Source organism: Sturnira hondurensis, unplaced genomic scaffold (assembly GCF_014824575.4).
Source record: "Sturnira hondurensis isolate 20B ecotype Veracruz unplaced genomic scaffold, ASM1482457v3 Scaffold0022566, whole genome shotgun sequence".
NCBI lineage: Eukaryota > Metazoa > Chordata > Mammalia > Chiroptera > Phyllostomidae > Sturnira > Sturnira hondurensis.
The window spans coordinates 3673912-3696743 of record NW_028095197.1 but is presented as its reverse complement, the minus strand read 5'-3'; the positions used below and the strand labels follow the sequence as shown (position 1 = coordinate 3696743).

At 46.6% G+C, this 22832-nt stretch overlaps 1 protein-coding gene across 1 annotated transcript; it reads left to right on the top strand.

The window, feature by feature from the left end:
- The first annotated feature begins 243 nt into the window (after nt 1-243).
- ISCA1 (iron-sulfur cluster assembly 1) lies at nt 244-12485 on the top strand. Its single transcript, XM_037035843.1, has 4 exons — nt 244-418; nt 6164-6217; nt 9480-9585; nt 10918-12485. The coding sequence occupies exons 1-4, from the start codon at nt 338-340 to the stop codon at nt 11064-11066; spliced, it is 390 nt and encodes a 129-aa protein (XP_036891738.1). The 5' UTR covers nt 244-337; the 3' UTR covers nt 11067-12485.
- The last annotated feature ends 10347 nt before the right edge of the window (nt 12486-22832 follow it).

Sequence of the window (22832 nt, the reverse complement as noted above, 5' to 3'; positions counted from 1 at the left end):
TTAAGCGGTGGAGGTGCAGGGCCTGGAGCGACGCCCCTCGGAGCCCAGAAGTCCGCGTGCCCCACCCCGCTCCGGATGTCCCGCCGAGAAAGCCCTCGCCTCCACGACCTTCGTCCAGGGGTCCTGCGCTGCAGACACCAGCCCACGGCCCGCACCCCGCCCTCCGCCCGTCACTCACACGGCCCGACCAATGGCGGTGGCGGGGGTGGGCCCGTGCAGGGCGGGGCCTGAGGTTCCCTGCGCCGGAGCTTGTGGCGTCAATGCGCCGCTGTGTCCATGGAGAGAAGCTGAGGCTTCAGAGCTCCGGCCCAAGGCACCAGGGCGCCGGACGGCGAGGATGTCGGCTTCGTTAGTCCGGGCCACCGTCCGGGCTGTGAGCAAGAGGAAGCTACAGCCAACTCGGGCCGCCCTCACTCTGGTAAGTAGACACAGCGCGCGGCCTGGCCCTTGACATTGGTTCACCTCTGTTCCGCGAGGGGCGGTCACGGCATTAGGGCGCGACACAGCTGAGCAGCGGAGCCCGGGCCCAGTCCACAGCTTTACGCCCCCACAACCCCCCAACCCCCTTCCCTGCTAGGATATTTTCTGGAGGGGCTGGCTCCTGCGAGCCAGCACTGCGGGGACTACGTTTCCCATCAAGCCGTGCGCGCGGGGGGAGGGGGTGTTGTGCGTGTGCTCCTCACCAGTCTCCCTGGATCCCAGGACCTACCTGGGGAGACGGTGCTTGAGGTCGCAGGTTTAGAGGTCGTTCGCCCCAAGCGCGAGGCATAGCTGAGTGAATAAGCCGATTTACCCTTGAGGTCCTTGGGGAGGGTGGGAGCTTGCCTACCGACTGCAGTGTAAGTGCGGTGATTGGTAGTGTAAGCGCGTCCCCAACAAAGCCCACCCCCTTGCTGGGGTGAGGGCTGCTGGGCATTAAAGGTTACTTCCTTGTGTTGGGGTTAACGGAGGCTTTTTGAAACACACTCTGTGCCTGCGTTTTCCTAGGCCTCGGCCAGCTCTTTCAAAGCGCAAAGGATAAAGTTGTCTATCCTGAGTTTGTTTTCACACCGTTTTCTGGGTGAGAGGTCTAACACACTCAGAGGGCACCAGGGTATAAACGCAGGTACTTAAATAATTTAGCGCTCATAGTAGACCCCTGACGCACTATACAGTGTTTTTTATTTTTAACCGAGGGAAAAATTCATGAAAATTTAATCATTTTAAAGTGTTCGATTAAGTGGCATCTAGTACATTCACAGTATTGTGCAACCATCACTTCTATTTAGTTCCAAAACATGTCATCCCCAAAGAAAACCATGTATTTATTAAGCAGTCACTGGTTTTTGCATTTGGAAAGTTTAATTTCATTGGAAAGCTTATAATTCGGTCAGCATTCTTCACACACCCTTGATGAAGGAGACTGCAAGTATTTATCAGCTAGAGACTAGGAAAATAGATTACTGTATTTCAATGGAATCACTGAGTTAGGTCATTGTGGTGCCATAAGCTGGAAAATTACTTGTAGCAAAACAGAAGAAAGTCATGATCAGGTGGGAGGACATTTTACAATGAATCGATGTTTTAGGCCCATAAGAAGGTTATGCCAATTGTATAGGATGCTGTATTATATTTTTATGTGCCACCAAGCATGTTTTTATGTTTGAAAGATAACACTATCAGTTATTCAGATTTTCTAAGGTTTTTATGTTTGAAAGATAACACTATCAGTTATTCAGATTATTCTAAGGTTTTAATATCACAAGAATAGAGGGCATGGTTCACACTTTGTGTATTGTTTTAATCGAAGTAAAAATTATTCAGGATTGAAAAGAATTCTACCAGTAGTATAATAGAGCTGAGAAGTGCAGAGACACTTTTTTGCGCTTTTTTTCCTCCACCATTTGACATGTTACCGGTTTGTTTAAAATTTCTGAGTCATCCCCTTCCTCTCCATTTCACAGACTAAGAAATAAATGTCACGTAGTTCCCACTCCCCAGGTCTCTGTCACCTCTAGGAATTAGTAGGAATAATAACACCGTCCACCTTCTAAAGCCTGGGCTCACTCTCCTTACCGAACTCCTTGTGTTACCACTTACCAGGCCAGTTCTGTCACCAGCACTGCTTTATTGTCAGCCCTCAGTTCCTAAGGGCTCCCTCCACGTTGCCTCTGATGAACTGTTCTGGTTCCCTCGCAGGAGTCCATTACCTGAACTCATCCTACTTTGCTGTCTGGCTAACTTCACTTTTTTTCCTGTGATCTGCAAAGAAGCTGGTGCCAGAGAAAAAGCACGTCCATGCTGCTTTCTGCCAACAGCGTAGAATAACAACAGGCTTGCAGTCATTTTAATCCTAGCGTGTTTCCTGCTCTTAAGACACTGTGGCACGCCTGTATTGCCGTTGGTGCTTAGTTTCCAAGTGTTTGTGCAAACATTTTTAACTCCCAACATGTTGTGTGAAGTGTAAAAGGAGTGAAGTTATCAAAGGGTAAAGAGGGGAAATACATGAGAGCAAATGAAACTAGAGATAATTCAATGAAATGGGTAGGAAGAGCTCAATGTTACCTAGATACACAAGTTTTGACATTGGAATTTGCAGCCTTTGAGAAGCCCTGGACCTGTGCCGTGTACCGGAGCTCAGTGAGAGGCTAGGAGCAGGAGTTGGTGAAATGAAAACATGGTTTCATGCTGTCATCACCAAATTATCCGCATTAAGTATGGTCATCAAGGAGAGGAGATTGGTGGTTTGCCAGAGGGAAAAAACAAAAAGACTGGTGACAGGCTGCTGTGGTATTTTTTATTTTGAGAGGGGGGAAGGAAAAGAGAAACATAGATTTGTTGTTCCACTTACTTATTCATTCAGTGGTTGGTTGTCGTATGAGCCCTGACCAGGGATCAGACCCCTAGTTGGTTAGATCGCTCTCCGACCAGCTCAGCTACCCAGCCAGGGCTCAAATAAGAAACACATTAACCTTTTAGTATGTAGGCTACAAAGTCACGTATACATGCTTTGATTACACACACAGAGAAATAGGAAGAGACAAAGGAAAACAGCACCACAATGCCATCCATAGCTGTTAAAGAATCAGTTAAACAAAATACACTGCAGTTTGTTCATTGGCTGCTATTTATCCACCATCTTTTAAACCTTAAAATGCTATATTTATAATTAAATTAAAATAGGTTATAGTAGTTAGTACATGTTTACTATATATAATTATGGAGTTAACTTTGGGTTTTAATTTTATTTCCTTAAGTAGCAAGCAGTGAAAATTGCCTGGGTAATTACTTAAGGAAACAGTATTGAGGATGAAAAGTTCTCCGCTACAAGGAGTAGAAACCCAGTGGCATTGAATAAAAGTGTGTTGCCATGAAGGAGGTGAAAAATGCATCGTCTGCAGTGCCTTTCCCAATAATTTTAACACCAAAAACAGATTGGAAATCTTTTTTTAAAATTTGTATTAATTGATTTTAGAGAAAGAGGAAGGAAGAGAGAAATACTGATCTGCTCTTCCACCCATTCATGCACTCTCTGGTTGACTCCTGCATGTGCCTTGGTGGGGGGGTCAAACCCCCAACCCTCAGGGCATGGGAGCAACTCTCCAGCCAGCTGAGCAGGGCTGGCAGTCCCTGTTTAGGAGGCTGAACTGGCTCACTCAAAGACTGTTCTTTCATTTGAAAGAATGTCTTATTCTGCGACACACATATTAGTAGATTACAAACTATCCTATACCATTGAGATTCTCTTTGGTAATCTCTTAAGGGTAAAGAAATTCTCTTTTAAGAATCTCTTAAGTCTTACTGGCCAAATCTCAGGGGACTTAGAGTCATTAATTATACATAAATTTCTTGGACAAGTATCGGTTTCTTAGCCGTTTGGGGAAATGCAGTGAAATGGAAAGGCTGGTAGGCTTGCCAAATATTGTTTGGTGGAAGTTTTCATACTGTTTCCCAGGTTGATTTTAAGTGCAGAGTTGCTGGAGTATGCAAACAGATGTAGAGCAAAGTAAGCATCTTAACTTCTGCCTGGTCCTGAGACACAAAAAAGTACCTTTTTTAGCCAGAAGTTTTCTTTTAGTCCTAAATGTTCCCTGTTTAGTCATTCTGACTTGTTCTGAAAATCAGATCCATCACTTGGAAAGCTATAATAATCCCATCTTTCCCCTTAAATGAGCACTTAACTGGGTTATCCGTCATTAGCAACACCTCCTTCCAGAGGAGAATATCTGGTATTTGCCTGACACAGGAAGATTCAGACATGCCTGGGTTCCTATGTTGTCTACTAAGAGTTAAAAAAAGAAGAAAATATTTATTTCGTAAAGCTAAATCAGGTCACTTAGAAAATCCCTTGGAGATAAAAACCCTCGGGGCTCGTTGGCAGCTCAGCGAGCACAGGCCCCTGGTGTTCTGTGCGCGTCACTTAGCAGTGCGCCCTCTACACCTTTGACCCCCGGCTTTAAACCAAGGCCGTGCCTTGGGTTGTACTCGCAAGGAACACTTTCCCATGGCTGAGCCCTTTGTATGTAACTTATCAGATATCTTTTGCTTTTTGACAATTATATTAATTTCTCCAGGACTCATGTGGGAAGTATAACCATGAAAGTAATGGAAGCTAGTTTTTACTGGCAGTCACTTAGAAGGGGAAATGAGCACTTAAAAATTCTTATTCACATTTCTGTAACTATTTGAGGTTGGTGTGCTACGGTTTCCAAAAAAATAAAAGCCATGTTTGTTCTCTTCAGCATTTCCTTCTTTTTCCCCCCTGCGTACTATTTCTCGTCTTGTTGGGCTGCTTGCCTCCTGTTCTGATAAAATCACAAGACAAGGCCTTTGTGAACACCTGCTGGTAGTGATTTACTTCATTTTTTACAGTGATGCACAATAAGACACATATATACACATGCTCACTGTATATTAATAACTGAAGTCAAAGTTTCACATTCATCTTTATCAAGCGTGATGCATTGTTTTCTGTTTTGTGTTATTTTCTGTGTTTTAAAACTGCTAGTCTCGACTTTGGGTAATTTGGGTCCAGACTTTGCTTCAACATCCTCACCTGGCTGAGCCCCCGCAGACAAGGCAGAAGAGCACACTCTGGCGCCACCCACCGCCTCTGCTCCCTCAGCACAGGCTTGGTTCTGGCTGCAGCTAGCGCCCGGTCACAGGTCGTGACGTCCACTCTTCGGGGTTTCACAAACCAGGAAAATGCCAATACAAAAAAACTGGGGACCAGCCCAGCATTGCCAGCTGGAGCAACTAATAAAATAGGAAGGGCATGATTTCTTCGTTGTAACAACGGCTGGCTTGTATTTGGCACTGTCCTAAATGCTCTTTGTGAATCCTGAGGAAGAGGGACTGTTATACTCATTTAGGCCAAGTGATGGGCTGGGAAACAGCTTAGAGGTGAGCCATGAAGGCCCTGGAACAGCCTCCATCTCAAGAAAGGTGTGGATGGAGCTCACCTGTACACATGCAGTACGTTGTGATGCTTTTCTTATTCTGAGGACAACTGGGCTAGGTTAAAAACATTTCTCCCCATTATTGTTTAAAAGACTCCTCCCTGTTGTTTCTGTTGATGACTAGCTTAAATACCCTGAAATACTGATTGAAACCAACTGTAGAGTCTGAACATTTGGTGGGACTGGGCCAGGAGGCACACTCTGGGTTCTTTGTTGCAGGTAGCATTTCATCAAGGAATGTGGTCTGATGGGTTTGACAGGGCCTTGGGTAAGCAAAGGAGCAGTGGGGTTTATAATCAACAGGAAAAGGGCCTGCAGGTGGGCTTTTTCAGTGAGGTACTTGATTCATTCCTCAGCTTATTGAGCACCTTCTTGTGTCAGACAATTGTGTATTGCTGGGCATACAGTAGGAACACAGAACAGATGCTGCCCAGAGAGATGACATTCGTGGTGGAAGGCGATAGTGCCGTGGAGAGTGTGACAGGGAGTGAACATTCACTCGGGAGCAAGGTGAAAGAGCTGTTGCTGGGAGGTATTTTTAAAATAAAAAGAATGATTTTATTAAGTAGATAGAGTTCGTATATTGTGTATAAAATCCACAAGGTACACAGGTGAGAATGAAACAAATTTATCACATGAATTTGCTAAAGGTAAACATGGGTAGTCTCATAAGGCTTTAAAGAACACAGATTTTATAGCTAAAAACTCAACATTTTCTTTTTCAGACACCTTCGGCGGTAAACAAGATAAAACAACTTCTTAAAGATAAGCCTGAACATGTAAGTAAAACCAATCAAACAGATTTTGTACTTGGCAAAAAAAAGTTGTATTTTCACAATGAATTGAGCTTGTGATAAACAGTATGCTTTCATTGTTTAGGGGGTTTTGTTTTAAAAGTAATATATGCTAATGATTTGTTTGAATTTTTAAGAGTTTATTTGAGCCAAACTGATGACACGTCCTGGGGAGCAAGATTGCGGATGCCCCCTGAGTTCAAATACTACAGTGGGACCCTCACCGAAAAGGAAGCCACTCTCCTACCCCAACCATTTTGTCGTCATTCTCCCTTCCAAGGGGCATCTTTTTAGTGTCTTTTTAGAGAGAATTCATACATTTTATAGACCAGGATTTATCAGCCTCAGCACCACTGATGTTTTGGGCCGAGTGACTCTTTGTTGGGGGTGGATCGCAGGACATTTAGCGTCATCTCTGGCCTCTGCCAGTGACTCCGCTCCACCCCTCGGTTGTGACAACCAAAAATATTTCCCTGAGGGGAACCACTGGTCTGCTTGCATGTGTGTCTCTTTTCCTGCTTGGGTAAGAGCATGCCATACATGCTGTGGTTATACCTGGTTTTTTGCCCCTAATAAAATAGCTTGAAGACCTTTTCGGATCATTACATGAAGTCCACTCATTCTTTTTCATGGCTGCATATAATAGTGTACTCCACTGAACCAGTTTGGTTTATTTAGCCAGTGCCCCCCATTACAGGTCTTTTGTGTTGTTTTCAGTCAGCGCCACCAGAAACGTCATTCACCAGGTACTCAGTGCCTGCGTGTGCCGGGCCCATGGGCTAGGCCTGTCAGCGTGGCAGAGTGCATCTGCACGGGCCAGGTTCCTCGATGGGGCAGTGCTGAGCAGCGGGTGTGCGCATCGGGCAGTCCTCTGCATTGCTGACTGCCCGAGGGAAGCAGTGAATTCCTTCCAGGACTATTAACGTTTAGTGATTAGACTACAGACCAGTTCCTATGCTCCATGTACAATCTCCCATTACAATGAGTTCTGGCACCTTCCTCTTAAGAATTATTAAATGATAAATTATGTCAGCATTCCAGCTCCATTTGGATAGCTTAATTGACCAAATAAAGCAAAAATTAGCTTTGTAGATTTGAGGGATGTCTGTGCTGACGTGAAAGGGACTGAGCAAACACTGGATCAGGTGTCTCTGTGACACCAGCAAGTCCCTTCTCCACGCTCCCGCTGCCTGAAGCTGTGACTTCACACACTCTCAGTGCCTGGGTCTGTTCTCAGCGCTGGACTTCCTGCCGCCGATCTTTCTGCTTACAAAGATGAAAGCTACATTAAATACTCAAGACTTGCACGCCAGGGTTTGAGCAAGGCAGTTTGTTGTGTATTTGTCATGCTGAGTAAGTCACGCTCCCTCCTCGGCTCTGAGCTGTCACTCAAGCCGGACAAAACCATAGTTCCAGCCCCTGCAGTTGTTTAAGGACAAAGAGATGACTCTGAGTACTCCAGCGCACTGAGACCCCCAGGCAGCATCACCTTGTAGCTCACTCTCCTTACCAGTAGCTTCCCCCTCCATTATTGATTGCTAAAGGAAGTGCGTGTTGCTGCTTTTCAGAGAATCGGGATCTGCTTGGTGAAATACTGTTTTTTATGATGATACTTTTGCTGCACACTTAAAAAGCAGATATGACCCAAGAATAGAAAGTCAGTAGACATTGTGAGAAAATTACATTAAGGTAGACAATTGGTATTTTAAAAGTGCTTTTTGGTTACCTTTTTAAAAAAATTCTCATCAGAGGGATATGGTCATTGATTTTGAGAGAGAGAAACGTTGATGTGAGAGAGAAACATGATCAGGTGCCCTCCTCATTCTCCTTAACTGCGGGTCAAACCCACCACTTCCTTGGTCCGTGGGATGATGCTCCAGCCCACTGAGCCACTCGGCCGGGCTGTTTGGTCACTTGTTAAATTTCTTCCCTGTGTGTTGACATCAGTCTGTGCTTTCTGGTGTTTGAGAATGTTTACACACAGGTCTGCCCTAGAATTAAGGCCTATGGAGAGCATGATTCCAGGCCCATGAACCTGGCAAACCTAACCTGGGGAAACTTCTGAGAACCTCTCCCAGGAAGAGGTGGAGCAAAATGCTTACTGGCTTTTGAGCAAGTTTATCTTATTAGGTTGGCATCTCTGCCATCAGATGCTTTTCTTTTTTCTTTTAAAGAAAGTGATCATTTAGCCCGGGCTGGTGTGGCTCAGTGGATTGAGCACCAGCCCACAAACCTAAAGGTCACCAGTTCAATTCCCAGTCAGGACAGGAGGTCCCCAGTTGGGGGTGTGTGGGAGGCAACTGATCGATGTGTTTCTCACACTTTGATTTTTCTTCCCTCTCTTTCTCCCTCCTCCTCTCTCAAAAAGTAGGTAAATAAAACCTTTTTAAAAAGTGATCATTTATTTTTTGGATTCAAACTCTTTCCATAAAAGTGTTATTCCCAACCTAAATGGCTACTAGTTGGTTAAGTAATAACTGTGCATTGGTATAGTGGGATGTGATACAGGCATTACTTGTAATTACATGGAAGGATGTTGTCTCAAGTGGAAAAAACAAAGAAAAATTTTCTGCTATAATAAAAACTATGTTTAGATGATATATGTGACAAAGCCTGAAAGAAAATAGAAAGAAACATAAAACCTGTGTTTTTAGGGTAGTAGTATAGTAGTATACTATAGTAGTATAGTTTGGTTTTTTTCCTCTGTATTGTTTTCTTTGTACATAATTGGTTTTTATTCTTTTTGGGTCACCACTAGTGTCATATGATGTGTGTACAATAGGTAAAACTTTAAAATGCTTATTTCCCACCCTGGCCCATGTGACTGAGTTGGTTTGCACATCCTTCCATGCACTGAAAGGTTGTGGATTCAGTTCCCAGTCAGGGCACAGTCCTAGGTTGCAGGGTCGACCCCTGGTCCAGGCGTGGGCACCTGTGGCCTCCAGTCCAGGCACATTTGGGAGGCAACCAGTCAATGCTTCTCTCTTGCATCAATGTTCCTCTGCCTTCCTCTCTCTAAAAGAAATGAAAGAAAATGTCCTCAGGTGAGAATACAAAAATAAAAATAAAATGCCTGTTTCCCATTCCACTTCTGCTTCCTGAAGGACCATTTTGTAGCCGGGAATCTGATATGTATCTTTAAACTGCCGAGTAAATGAATACTCTCATATAGTCAGGACTTTAAAAAATATGATTATTTAACCTGTGCTATTTTAAGACTCGGTTTATATTTACAATGATTTTTTAGGTCGGTGTGAAAGTCGGAGTCCGGACCAGAGGTTGTAATGGCCTTTCTTACACTCTAGAATACACAAAGACAAAAGGAGATTCTGACGAAGAAGTTGTTCAAGATGGTACGTTTTCTGGGCACTTTGTTTTGCCTAAAATGTTCAAAGTGGTGATGGACGGTAGGCGTGGCACATGCAGTCTCACCGTGAGACTGTCCCGCAGTGACTGATGTATAACAGCAGCCTAATGAGGATGGTGCCACGTCGTCCCCATTTTGCAGATAAGAGAAACGGGCTTAGTGAGATGAAGTGATTTGCATAAGGTCACAGAGCTAGTAAGTGGCCTGTGAACATTTGAACCCAGTCGGATTCATTTCAGAGGCTGTGGTCTGGTAGGCTATCACATAAACTTGTTTGTTTCAGTTATGAGAGATTATCGTTGTGTGTCAAAAGAGTTTAAGATGATAAAACTTTAAAATGAACTAACTACTTGTGTGTGGAGTAAGTTTTATGTATATGTCAAGTAACATCATCTCATGCTCTTGAGGACTCTATATTTCCAATTTGAATTTCCAAATTAAAGTTTTCAGTTCTTTATATTTTCCCCCACTTCCTGCCCCTATGCAGTACTCTGATTAAACCTATTTAAAACATAATAATTTAATGCTACACAACATTGAGGGAACTTTGTTGTACAAGGGTTTTGCAATGGCAGCTTTGTGCACCGGAAGTGTGCTGTTGGCTTGCTTTCCTGGGTTCCTAGGGTGAGTTCATTGTGCTAAATTGAAGTTACTAACCAAGAAAGATTTTTGTCAGTATTTTAGTTTTTAAATCAATACATAAATTTTTCATCCTATGAGATCTAATAAATACATATAGTTTATACTTAAGTAATGACTCAATTTCTTGAGGAAGAAAGCTTTCTTAGACTGATTGTATTCACACAGATGGCAGCTTCTGCCTGCGTAATTACGGTGCGACTCTGCTGTCACAGTTTTCCGGTCCATACACAGAAGGACAGACCGGCTGTGTCGGCTTACACCAGCCCGCTGTCCTGCCGTCCTTTGTGTGTCTCCAGGTGTGGCAGTGTATACAGGTGTCATTGCAGGGTTTTCATAAACGTTACTGACTCCCTCTCTACAAAACTCTTACTGTTTTCTTATGTTGCAAATTGGAGAAATGGGTGAAGTATCGTGAAAAGCAAAGTGTAGTTTTACATAGTATTGTCATGGGATTTGCTCGTGTGCAGCTTCCTAACCCGATATAATTGTTTTTGACATAGATTATGGCGTAGAAAGAGGGGACAGGAAACTGAGCACGGAATCCCTTAAAGGACATAATGAGACGAAAGCGTCCTGTCTGGTCCTTGTTAGCGGTTACCTTGTCAGGTTTACTCGTGCTCTGAATCAACGCCCTGTTGGCGTGCAGGCTTTATACGTGTGTTTTCTTCTCCCCAAGGAGTCAGAGTGTTCATCGAAAAGAAGGCTCAGCTGACACTTTTAGGAACAGAAATGGACTATGTCGAGGACAAGTTATCCAGTGAGTTTGTGTTCAATAACCCGAACATCAAAGGCACATGTGGCTGCGGAGAAAGCTTTAACCTCTGACTCCCCCGGACTCCTCTGGCCGAGAGCCCCGGGAAAGCCTGCGGAAGCCCCAGGCTGGCTGAAGGAATCGTGTGCCCATCACATGCTTACGGTTCATACTGCATGGCTGCCTCCTAAGGAAAATAAAGTGATGCGTTTGGAAAATGAAGCCAGTGTGTTAGATTTCAGAAGTGATATTTGTATTCTTTTTAGGGGACAGCATGTAAGAAGCCATCATTCTCTTGGGGGTCATTTTTCTGATCTATGCAGAAAAAAATCCTACCCTGCACTTACTTTTCATGCATCCTCTCTGTTAGATCCAGTTCTACAGAAGGTGCCTGCCTGGGAGGGTTCTGGTAAACACATTTTTAACAAGTGTGCACACTGCAGCTCTCTACTGAACAGCTGGAATGCGCATCTCCCGCCCGGTTGGTGGCTGTCAGATTCGGAGGCAGAAGGTCCTGACTGCTGGGTTGACATGGTGCTGCACCGTTTTTCTACACAAGCTTGGCACGGCCTTTCCCCAAAACTTCATTGTGAAATGCCTCTTTTGCTCACCTTGCAGCAGCATCAGATGCCAATAGATGGAAGTGTCAAAGATTCCTTGAATGGTTTTGAGTGATGGCGTAAGAAATGCTCCGCTCACCATTTTTCATCCATTTCCTTCGCTACCCTGGATGTCTGCTCAAGGAGGGATCTCAAGTTTAGATGCTTTTATTTGAAAGGTCTCTTACAAGACGTGTAGCCCAGCCCCCTCAGTCCTCTACCTAAGGAAGCGAAGCCCCGGGGAAGGAGAAGGGCTTGTGTCCGCCTCGCACTGCGGGGCTGACGTGCAGCCTGGGCTCTGAGGCGGGCGGTGAAGGTAAATGACCCAGGCTGTCTGGCTTCTCTGACTTTCATTTTGATGAGATTTCTGTGTGATTTGATGAAAATCTAATGTTTTAATATTACTTTGAGTAAGAAAAATCTTATTTTAAAGCCCCTTTATGGGAGTTGCCATGTGTCTTTTGAAGTGCGCCGCGGTGGTTTATACTAGCAGGGGAGGTACCGTAGCCACCCAGAAATCCCCAAAAAGCACACACTTTCTGAATCCTAAGTCCAGTTGCTAAAAGTTTTAAATCTACTTTTTAACCTAACATTTTAGCATCAATTTTTCTTTTTAACAGAGTTCCTTTTATAATGTGATTACCGAGTCTCCTGGGTTGGACATACTGTTTGACGAGATGCCCTGTGCTTTTTTGAAAGCCAAGTCTTACGAAGTGAAGTGGCCGAGTTCCTTGACATGTGTCGTATTTGCTGAGTACCTGCCACCAAACACACCCAAACCCAGAGCCGTAGCTTTATGCTTGTGAGTTTGTATTACTGAGATTTGTGCAATACTGAATGTATGTAGTGATCGAGTTGTCAATAAAAAAATGTGGCTTCTTTGTGGTCATAAAACTGCCTTTTCTTTTTAAGGAAGAGGGTTTGGGAACAATAGCTATTATAGCTGCTTAGAAATACTCGTCCCACTTTTCTGGCCACTCTCCCTGCTGCCGGAATTCTCTCCGCCTGGCTCTGCTGCGCTCAGTGTTTCCCTGGCTCTTGGCTGCAGCCTCTCTTCGCTCCCTTTCTTCAGCCCCGCCTTGCTCCCTACCTCCCTTTAAGGACTGTCCCTTTCCTCTGAGCCAATTATCCAGCCTCCCAGATTTCGTCCTTACACTCGTGTGTCATCACCCCTACCTGGAACGCTTTTTCTGGTCTGTCACCCAAGTTTTGTGTTCACCCCCAAAACGGTTCTTAGGGCACATTCGTGTGAGCACCTGCTCTCTCAAGTTAAGGTTTCACGGGTGCCCAGAGACAGTCCCTGTCCTCAAAGGTCTTGTTGTTGACAAACAAGACAGACACTGATAAAGAACATATGGTAAGTGTTGCTAAGAGCTAACATGGATTGCCAACTTGCTACATGCCCAGAATTGTCCTGATTAACGTAATCTTCACAACAACCCAGTGAGGTCGGTCTGACTCCTGTCTGTCTTACGGAGAGACTGAAGCGTAGCGCAGACAAAACAGTCGACTAAGGTAACATGCCGAGCGGCCGAGGCACTGACAACCCGTGGCACTGACAACCCGTGGCATGTCACAGTGAGAACCAGGATGGGGGGGGGGGGCGCTTCTAGGGAGGTTTCTTAGAGGGTATGACACCTGAGCCAAGTGTGAAAAGACTAGAGACTTAGAGGACAACGAACAAAACTGAAGAAGATTGAAAATATTCTTATGAAGCTGAGCATTCAGAAGAAGGTGAGGCCCAGAAGGCCGCAGACAGGAGGGATGAGGCAGGCCTGGGGCACTGGGCTTTCTCCAGGTAATGCAGGTGTTGGCAGCCACCGAAGATTTTTATAAGGGACTCAGCAAACAAGTGCATTCAGAAGTGTTAACCACACCGCTTTGTGGAGAGTGGAGGAGGCTGCAGGAGGAGGCGACCTGGAAGAAACTGCTGCAAACCCGTAGGTAGGACCTGAGGGAGGGACCAGTGTGAGGAAGGCTTGTGTTACCTCAGCAGGACTTCAGTAATGGACCGACCCAAAAGGACTGTGATTTTGTGGCTTTTGGCTAATCACACTAGCAATACTTGCACTGGCTTTTTGGTTTGGATTTGTCTCTAGCACAATATTGAAAGACTCGTGACATGAGCCCAATTATTTTCTTCGCTATTCATTTAACACCAGGCACATCGTGTCTTGGCAAAATTATTCCTCCGGCCATTATCAGCCGTATCATGTTCTGTCTGTGTTCTCTGCATCTGAGCTCCTTCCCAGACTGGCCCTGAGCATCCTGCGAGAGGCCACTCTGGTGCCCCTGCCTGGCACATAGACCATGAACTTGGTGGAGGGAGCTTCATGCAGAGGCAGAGCCAGAGCCGATGGATCATCACACTTAGAAGTCTGCTCTTCCACGTCAAGATGCTCATTAGCTGGGTCCAGCCAGGGTGGCTAAAAGCCGCTGTGAAGAGTTTCCGGAGGGGTGTGCCGTGCTGCACAGCCACAGAGCATGCACCTGCCCGCCATCTCTGAACCACAGGGTGGTTTTTTTCTCAACAAGGAAAGGGCGGAGCGGGGCTGGAAAAATCCCTGCAAGATCCGAGGTTCCTAAGAATTCTAATGCCTCCTAGGTTTCACTCTGCAGGAAATGCCTTTAAAACAGCTTTTCTTGTTTTAAAGAAACAAGACCTAGGTTTTGGTGTCTTAGAGAACAGAAAATACAGACACCTGTGATGTTAAGCCACCTGGCCCTTCCCACGCCATCTAACAGCTGTAGGCGCTGGCCAGCCTGCAAAGCTCTTCTGCGGTCATGTGTCCCCCTCAGAGCAGACAGGACCTGGGCCAGAGAGATGGCACCAGCCCGGAGTAATACAAGTGCAGCTGTCCTGGCACAGGGCCTGGGACGCTGCATGCAAAGGGGTAGCTCTGGGAGTGAGACATGCCTGGATTTGAACTGTGGGCTCTGTCGTGGTGTAGCCTGATGACCCGGCACAGGTTGGGTGGCTTCTCCCAGCCTTTTTCCCTTCTGTAGAACAGTCCCAGATCTGGGGGAAACTGGATGAGTGACAGTCCCACGAACAGCATCCAGCTTACCCATAGATTGTCCGTCAAAGCAAGAGTTTCCACACAATTAGGGAGTTATTCTCCCATAGTAAAATCTGGGGGAAATGTGCTGTATTTCTTCCAAATGACATCACTTGTTTGAGAAAAAAGTACTACAAATATACAGAACAATTGTATTCTCTTTGTAGCTGATTAGAGAATTCCTGTGGAGAGAGAAACCTGCCATATTTAAGGAGTAATAGCCAACCCCCCTGGGCCCCAGTGGGCTGCACCAGACCTCAGAGGGAAAGGGGGGCTGGAGGCCCACCCAGCCCTCAACTTCCTTTGGGATGTGAAGCCCGTGGGGGAGGAGGGGAGGTAAGCCACTGTGGCATGGCTGAGCTCCACTTCCCCCCTGGCTCTCCTGCAAAAGCTCCGTTGAATGCTGAGATTCTCAGGATTCTTCCTACTGGTGACTTGGAATTCAGCCTCCCCCAAGGCAAGGGCTCTGAACCAGGAAAAATTCCCAGTTTAAAACTCCTATTTTGTTGATAGCCTTAGGGGGTAACTACACAGTTTCCCTCTCATAAAGGGGTAATTCCCAAGCTGTTCACTATAAAGTACCCACTTCAAGGTGTGAATAAGTCACCCAGGGGTCGTGTTAGAGCAGGCCTGATTCCCCAGGTCTGGGGTGGGCCCGTGCTGTGGCCCACAGACCCCCTCTGAGCACCAAGCTTGTGAAATACTCATCTCTGGGGGAACCTGACGGTGCTCAGCAATGGCTCGTGCCCTCATTTGCTTTGACGGCACATCCCTCATGGTATTCAGGGTTTCTGGTCAGCATGAGACGCCCCTGTTGCCCCCCTGAGGTGACAGAGCTCGAAGGCCAGGACAGTTCCCCGGGCAGCTCTAGCACTACATGCTGAGTTCCTTTAGGTGAAAGGCTAAAGGCATCTCGGGACCCCCAGCCCCATTTCCACGCAGTAGCATCCTTGGTAGCTGGGGGCCTGCTCAGCCGGCAGAACCAGGCGACTTGGAGGGTCTGCCAGTCACTTTCATCCCAGTGCTCCCGAACCAGAGGCTTCTTAGGTGGAAAGACTGAGTTTGACTTCTCGGGGCCACAAAAGGCCTGGAAAGATCTTGTGTGGCTCTTCCTTTGAACGGCCACTCAGGGTGGCGCAGGGCCCTGCCTTTGTCAGGAGATGTATTTTGTGATAAAATACATGTAGCATAAAATTCACCGTTTTAACCATTTTTCAGTGCGCAGGTCAGTGGCAGTAAGCACATTCACATTGTTGGGCCACCCTCGCCACCTTCCCTTTCCAGGACTTCTTCATCGCCCCAGGCCAAAACTCAGTGCCCGCTAAACAGCAATTCTGTGTTCTTCCCAGGCCCTGGCAGGTACCACCCTGCGCCCTGACTCTGTGAGTTTGCCTGCTCTAGGCACCTCGCATACCTGCAACCATACATTTGTCCTTTTATGTCTAGTGAAGAGATACATTTTTGACCTTCTTTACCAGCATGAGACGTGGCCAAAATACTGACCGGGTATGGCTCTGGTTCTTGAAGCCACGCTGATGGGGCCCCCACTTACTCAGCTCTGAAACCGCCCCTTCATCACGTGCCTGCTGATGGATTTTTGTGAACAACTGGGGGCATTTTAAGAAAAGCACCAGCCCTGGCTGGTATAACTCAGTGGATTGAGTGCAGGCCCGTGAAGCAAAGGGTCGCCGGTTCAATTCCCAGTCAGGGCACATGCCTGGGTTGCAGGCCAGTTCCCAGCAGGGGACTCACAAGAGGCAACCGTACATTGATATTTCCCTCCCACTCTTTCTCCTTCCTGTCCCCTCTCTCTAAAAATAAATAAATAAAATATTTGTTTAAAAAAGAAAGCACCAAAAGAGTGTACACTCCACTGACCTAGATGAAACTCTTCATGAGGACTCGAGGGCAGGACTGTCACTAACTGTAACAAAGTTACAGGCACAGGACACCCGCCACTCCTGTCAGACGACTCAGTCAAGCAGACTAATGTGGTGCGGCAACAGACCTTTTCTTATCCCTTGTTTTCCAACATTCAAGCCAGTCATTCATTCCATCCATCAGCCAAAAGGTATTCCAGGCCTCCACTGCACCAGGACGTTTTGGGGATTCCAGATTTCACGAAAACCTAGAAGATCCCTGGGTCTTACACACACGGTTGACTAAAAACGAGCACCACGTGTTGGGAAAGGTTGGCGTTAGTGGGAAAGGATGGCTCATTTGATATTTCAGAAGAGGTTGATGCATGGTAAAAGGGGAGATGAGATAGATTTCTGCATACTTACCAACTTGAGAAACTGTAGTTCTTTGAAATTTCATTTTAGCAGGTAAACTTTTCAGGGTAGAAAAAGAGAATGTTTATCAAACACAAAGCAACTTAGCCTTAAGTCAATTTGCAGAGGAGAAAACCCAGGTTGTTTTAGGAAATTATGCCTCTCTACTCTCAATATAACAATTTTTTTAACATCTTAAACTCAAAAATACTACTCAAAAGTTTAGAAATGTTTCCTCCTCCTACAGGAAAACTACAAACACAATATCAAATCTGTATTACAAAAAATAAGTGAGCTGAGGCATGAAAAGGATCCACCCAGGCCACTCAAAGATTACACCTGTCTTACTGCACACCTGTTTCACTGCACACCTGTGTGGCTGCACACTTGTCTCACTGCTTGCCTATCTCACTGCACACCTGTCTCATTGCACACCTGTGCCACTGCACACCAGTCTCACTGCACACCAGTCCAGTCATTCACCACCAAAACACTGCCTCCGTGTGACGTAATAGAAAATGTATATACTGGTCTCTGTCCCTGCTCCTGGCACAGGGCTCCTAAATCCCTTGTAAACTCCTAAGTGACAAGGACACTAGGAGCATCTCTAGTTGAGGCAACTCTGGGTGACTCTGGGATGGCTCCCGGATAAGAGCTGGTCTCAAGAAAGACCAAGCTGTGAATTAAAGCTTGGACTTTTCAGCCCCACCTCTCACTTCCCCAGGGAGAGGAGAGGGGCTGGAAATGCAGTTATGAAGGTCACGCCCACAGGAAGGATCTCCACAAAATCCCAGGGTCCGGCGTTCAGAGAGCTTCCACGTTGGGGAACTCCTACTCGTACTAGGAGGCTGACGCACCTCAACTCCAGGGGCACAGAAGCTCCTGCACTTGAGACCCTCCCAGCCCTTCCCCTATGCATCTCTCCATCCGCGTGCTCATCTGTACCTTTGAGCAGACCATTTATGCACAGGTGTTCCCCTGAGTTCTGCGGGCCACTCCAGCAGTTAGTCAAACCCAAGTAGGAGGAGGAGGGCGTGGAAGCATAACACTGGCTATGTTCCCGTGTTCTCGCCCGAGTCCTCGAGCCTGAGTCATAACACTGGTTCCCCTGGGTCGCCAACCTGCGATCATGGGACTTCCTGGCTTCCAGAATTTCATGAACCAATTCAACGTAACAAATTTTCATACATTATATACGTGTTGTGCAACTAATGTAATATATAATTACACGAGGTCCTTTCAGAAAACATCCAGCCATGTAGTATGAAAAATTAAGACATTTGTTGAAGAAGATACGAGATACAAGAAACGGTGTGAGGATTTTGGTCAAGGTGGAGGCGTAGGTAAACATTCTTTGCCTCCTTGCACAACTGTAGAAAAATTACAACTACACTACGAAACAAATATCACCTAGAGCACTCAGAAAATGGAAGTCTGACAACCAAGGATTAAAAGAAGTCATATTCACTGTAGGGAACTGGTTTGTTTCGAATCTGGCAAATATGACTGAGCTCTGTATGGAAAACCTACAGAAGTGATGTGGTGAGCAGGAGCCAGACCCTCAAACCAGGTTTTCCTGTGGGAGTCGGGCCTAGGAAATGCATCCAGGCTCGCTCTTGCTAAAACTCCATCACCCTGGTCTGAAATAGTAGGTGTTTATTGTCTATCTTCAAGGTAATTTCCAAAGCCTGTGTGCATTTTCCCAAGGACAGAGCTAATCAGCTCATTGCCATCCCCCTCTGCATTTGTTATTTTCATTTTCTTGATTGGACCTAAAATGTAGACAACAATATTCTATGTAATAGATAATAAATCCTTCTTTGATGTAAGACCCAAGAAAAACAATAAAAGCCTGTCCAGGCAAGGGTCAGGGTGCTCTCTCCTCTTGAGGGAGTGGCCAAGGCTCTCTCCCCTTGAGAGAAGTGACCACAGGACTCTCATCTTCAGAGAGTTCCACACTGTCCCCTTTTCTCCACAGGATTGCTGTAGCCTGTGAATTTGTTTTCATCTTCAGTCATAACACGCAGACTCTGCGGGCCATCTGCCACAACTCACCCAGATGGGTAGGACAAGCGGAGATGTGGAGAGAAATGGAGAGGCACAGAACCCCGGAGTCCCGTGAAGGGGCAGCAGAACAGGCAGTTCCACATTCACGTGTGGTGGATAAAATTCGGGAGGGATACCTTGAGAGCGAGGGATCCCATCCCCAAACCAGACCACCCAGCAGCCCAGGGTTTCAGTGCCAGGAAGATAAGTCCCCATGACTTCTGGCTGTAAAAACCAGTGGAGGTTGGGGGGGGCAGGAGAAACTGCTGGATTCTCAGGAGATTCCTCTTAGCTGGGAGGGGGAAGGGGGAGAGTGGGGGAAACGGTACAAGGAATAAAAAGCGTAAATATTAGGTACAAAATAGACAGGGGGAGGTTAAGAATAGTATAGGAAATGGAGAAGCCAAAGAACTTATACATATGACCCACGGACATGAACTAAGAGGGGGGATCCTGGAGGGAAGAAGAGGTACTGGGTGGAGGAAGACAAAGGGGGAAAATTGGGACAACTGTAATAGCATAATCAATAAACTATATTTTTAAAATTTTTTAAAAAGAAACATTGTACATAGGACAATGACACCTCAGCCCTCAAAGTAAGAACCTTGGGCCCTCACACAATTGTCCCAATCACCATCAGCTGCCCCATAATATTTTCCTGAATCTCATCAACAGTCTGAAATCTCTTCCCTTTCAAAGGTGATTTTACCTTTGGGAAAAGCTGAAGTTGCAAGGCACCCAATCTGAGCCATAGAAAGCCTGAGTCACCTGGGTGATTTGATGTTTTGCCAAAAACCTCTGTAGGAGATGTGATGCCTGAGCAGGTGCATTGCTGTGATGAAGCTGCCAATCACCAGTTGCCCCTAGCTTCTGAATGGATCATCTGAATAGTTTCCACAGAGGAATATTCAAACTTAATGCAAAGTTTGATGCAGATTCATTGCTCTACTCACTCATTCATTTTGAATGCAACACCACACAGTACACAGACTCACTCATTTACCACCCCCCACTGACTAGTGCAGTGAAGTCATTGTTGTTCACGCATGCACATTCCAAGTCCACTCTCCTTGGCTGCCAGGTTACATGGATGCCACACAAACTGTTCTTGTTATGTTAACAATGGCTAGACTTTTTCTGGACAGACCTCATATACATACACATATCTCCATATATTTTACACACACACACACACACACACACACCCTACTGTTTCTGTTCTGGAGAACCTTGACTTGTACGCCAGTAGATTACATCTAAGGAAACTGCTGTTTGGCCATGGTTTTAATGACGGCCTCAAAAACCTCCCAGTGGGGGAGCCGTTTAAGAGTGGGACGCAGCCCAGAGCCCGGCTCCTTGGCTCATGCAGAGTGGGCCCAGCCATGAAGCCCCCATCCACGCAGCTGCCGCCCACTTCCACCTGGACCACCGGGGTGGAAGTAGGAAGAAGCACAGGTGGGTGTCTTGTTTAAAAACTGGGCTCCTCCTTTGTACCTTGCCCCATCGGTGGATGGAAAACCCTACCCAATTATACATTATATCCACAAGTCAGCTATTTAACGCTCATTTTTTAAAAAATATCTTTCCACTCTCTACCTTCTCCCCATCACCCTCATGCAGGAAGGCAGTCCCCTGACCCATGGTGTCACACAGCTGTTTATGTGACTTTGAGGGTGTTCCTATGTCACAAAGGACAGGTACTCACTCAGTACTTGCTAAGCATCAGCACACGTCAGGTGCCAGCTGAGGCCATAGCACCGTGGATGAAGGGGACCCAGCCCCTGCCCCAAGGCACGCAGGTCCGTGAAATAGACGGGCACAGAAACAGATCATTGTAAAGCAAGCGGTAAGTGCTGTGGTGGGTAATGGACCCAGTGAGAAACCAAAGAGTGACAAGGAAGCCAGGGTGGGCTTGGCCATGGGGCAGCGGGGAGACAGACAGCAAAGGCCAGAGTGGAGAGACGAGATGGTGGCCCAAAGCCTGTTATCTCCTTCCAGCAGGTCGCAGGTAGCTGGACTCGGCTGCTCATGACCGAGCCTGTACAACCTCCCTCTTCCTCCGGGACCTTCTCCACTACATCCCTGCCTTCTTCCCTCTGCATCGCGTTCCCACCGCCACATGGCCCTGACCTGGCTCTGCTCTCACCACGCCTGGCATCCTTTCTGCTGCCTGCCCCCACCTCCAGCCTTGCAAGTGTGTGTGCAGCCTCTGGAGGGAGGAGGAGATCAGAGAACGGCAGGGAGCCTCCTCCCCTTTCCTGGGGCCAGCACACAGGGTCGAGCAGGATAGCACGAGAACTCTTCCTACTACCCAGAATGGCACACAATTTAAAACAGAAATTGCTTATTTCTGCAATTTTCCACTTAATATTTTTGGACCCCGGTGGAGCACAGGCAACTGAAACTGTGGAAGGTGAAGCCTTGGTCAAGAGGACGGTAGTAGCAGTTGGCAACAGCGACAGAAAGAGTGTGAGAGGGTTTCCCAGGGGCCAGGCGCCTGTGACCCCTCTGCAGGAGTCGGGGCACTTACCCCTCCCACTGCCCCAGGTACTCAGTGCCGTACTCATCACCCCCGTGGACACCCGTGTCCACCAAACACCGAGGTCAAAGATGAGCTAGAAAGGCTTCTACTGCAGAGCGTGTGCGCTTGTCTGCTGTGGTCACCTGGGAGGATTACCAACCACTAAACAAGATGGAAAGTGATAAATGCCGTGGAGAAACCCAGGGACACCACGAGGGAGACTCAGAGAAGCTGGAGATGACTACCATGAGGGAACAGAGAACGAACACCATGGGGACAGCTCCTGAGTAGGCTGGGACCGTTCGTGGTGACAGAATGGCACACACAGGCTGGGAAGCAGGAAGGAGAGTGGCAGATGTGGGGGCCATCGAACACTCTGGCAGGAGTGAGCCTCTGAGGGGGAAGTCGGGGGGACACAGGTGACACAGGAGCACGTGGCGGGACAGTGAAAAGCCCTGAGCGCCAGGCCAGTGAGTTTGTATTTTGTGAGGAAACCACGGAAGGTTTTCATCAAGAGCAAATCTTGATCAGGATTCTCTTTCAGGAAGGGAAACCCACTGTGGCTTATAGAAAATAAGTAGTTAGAGCCCAGGGGATTTTTGGTCGTTGTCACTATTCTGTGTGATATGTAATGAGGATTCACGTCATTACACATCTGTCAACAGAATTCACAGAATTCACAACCCGAAGACTGAACCCTGGTGAAAACTATGGACTTGAGGTAATAATAGTGTATCAATAATGGCTCACCAATTATAACAAAGGTATTACACTAATGCAACATGTTAATATTAGGGGAAACTGTGTGCAAGGGTGTGTGTGAACACTACTTTCCAAACAATTTTTTCCGTAAACCTAAAACTGCTCTAAAAACCAAGCCTATTAATTATCGGTATGCAGAAAGAGTCTTGTATTAAATTAGCAATATGATAGGATAGTTGCATTCCTAAGAGAACTCAGGTTTTCAAACATTGCATCATAAAAGCAATTATTTCGAAGAAGGAATTCAGAATTCCATATGCTCAACTCTAGTGTTCATTTTTCCTACAAAAAATTCAATAACGACGGTCATTTATAATAGTTGGGTGTGTGCAGCTATAACACCCACATATCAGAAAGCAGTCGGGTCTGGGCATCTGCTCCAGATGATGAGCCCTCTCGGCACCTGGGCACCAGCAGGAAGGTGGGGCTGCGGGGCTGCCACCCACTCCCCGAGGTGCCGTTGTCCCCACTCAGCTACTGTCCTCTTAGCCCACGAGGTGCGGAACCTGACTGCTCCATGCTTCCTGCTCCGACTGTGTTAAGTTCAATGGTAGCCAATTGCATTCCCTAATCAATCCAA

Coding starts and splice junctions, on each gene's coding strand:
- ISCA1 (XM_037035843.1), top strand. CDS start 338: ATGTCGGCTTCGTTAGTCCGGGCCACCGTCCGGGCTGTGAGCAAGAGG. Junction 419..6,163: donor CTCGGGCCGCCCTCACTCTG/GTAAGTAGACAC, acceptor TTTCTTTTTCAG/ACACCTTCGGCGGTAAACAA. Junction 9,586..10,917: donor CGAAGAAGTTGTTCAAGATG/GTACGTTTTCTG, acceptor CTTCTCCCCAAG/GAGTCAGAGTGTTCATCGAA.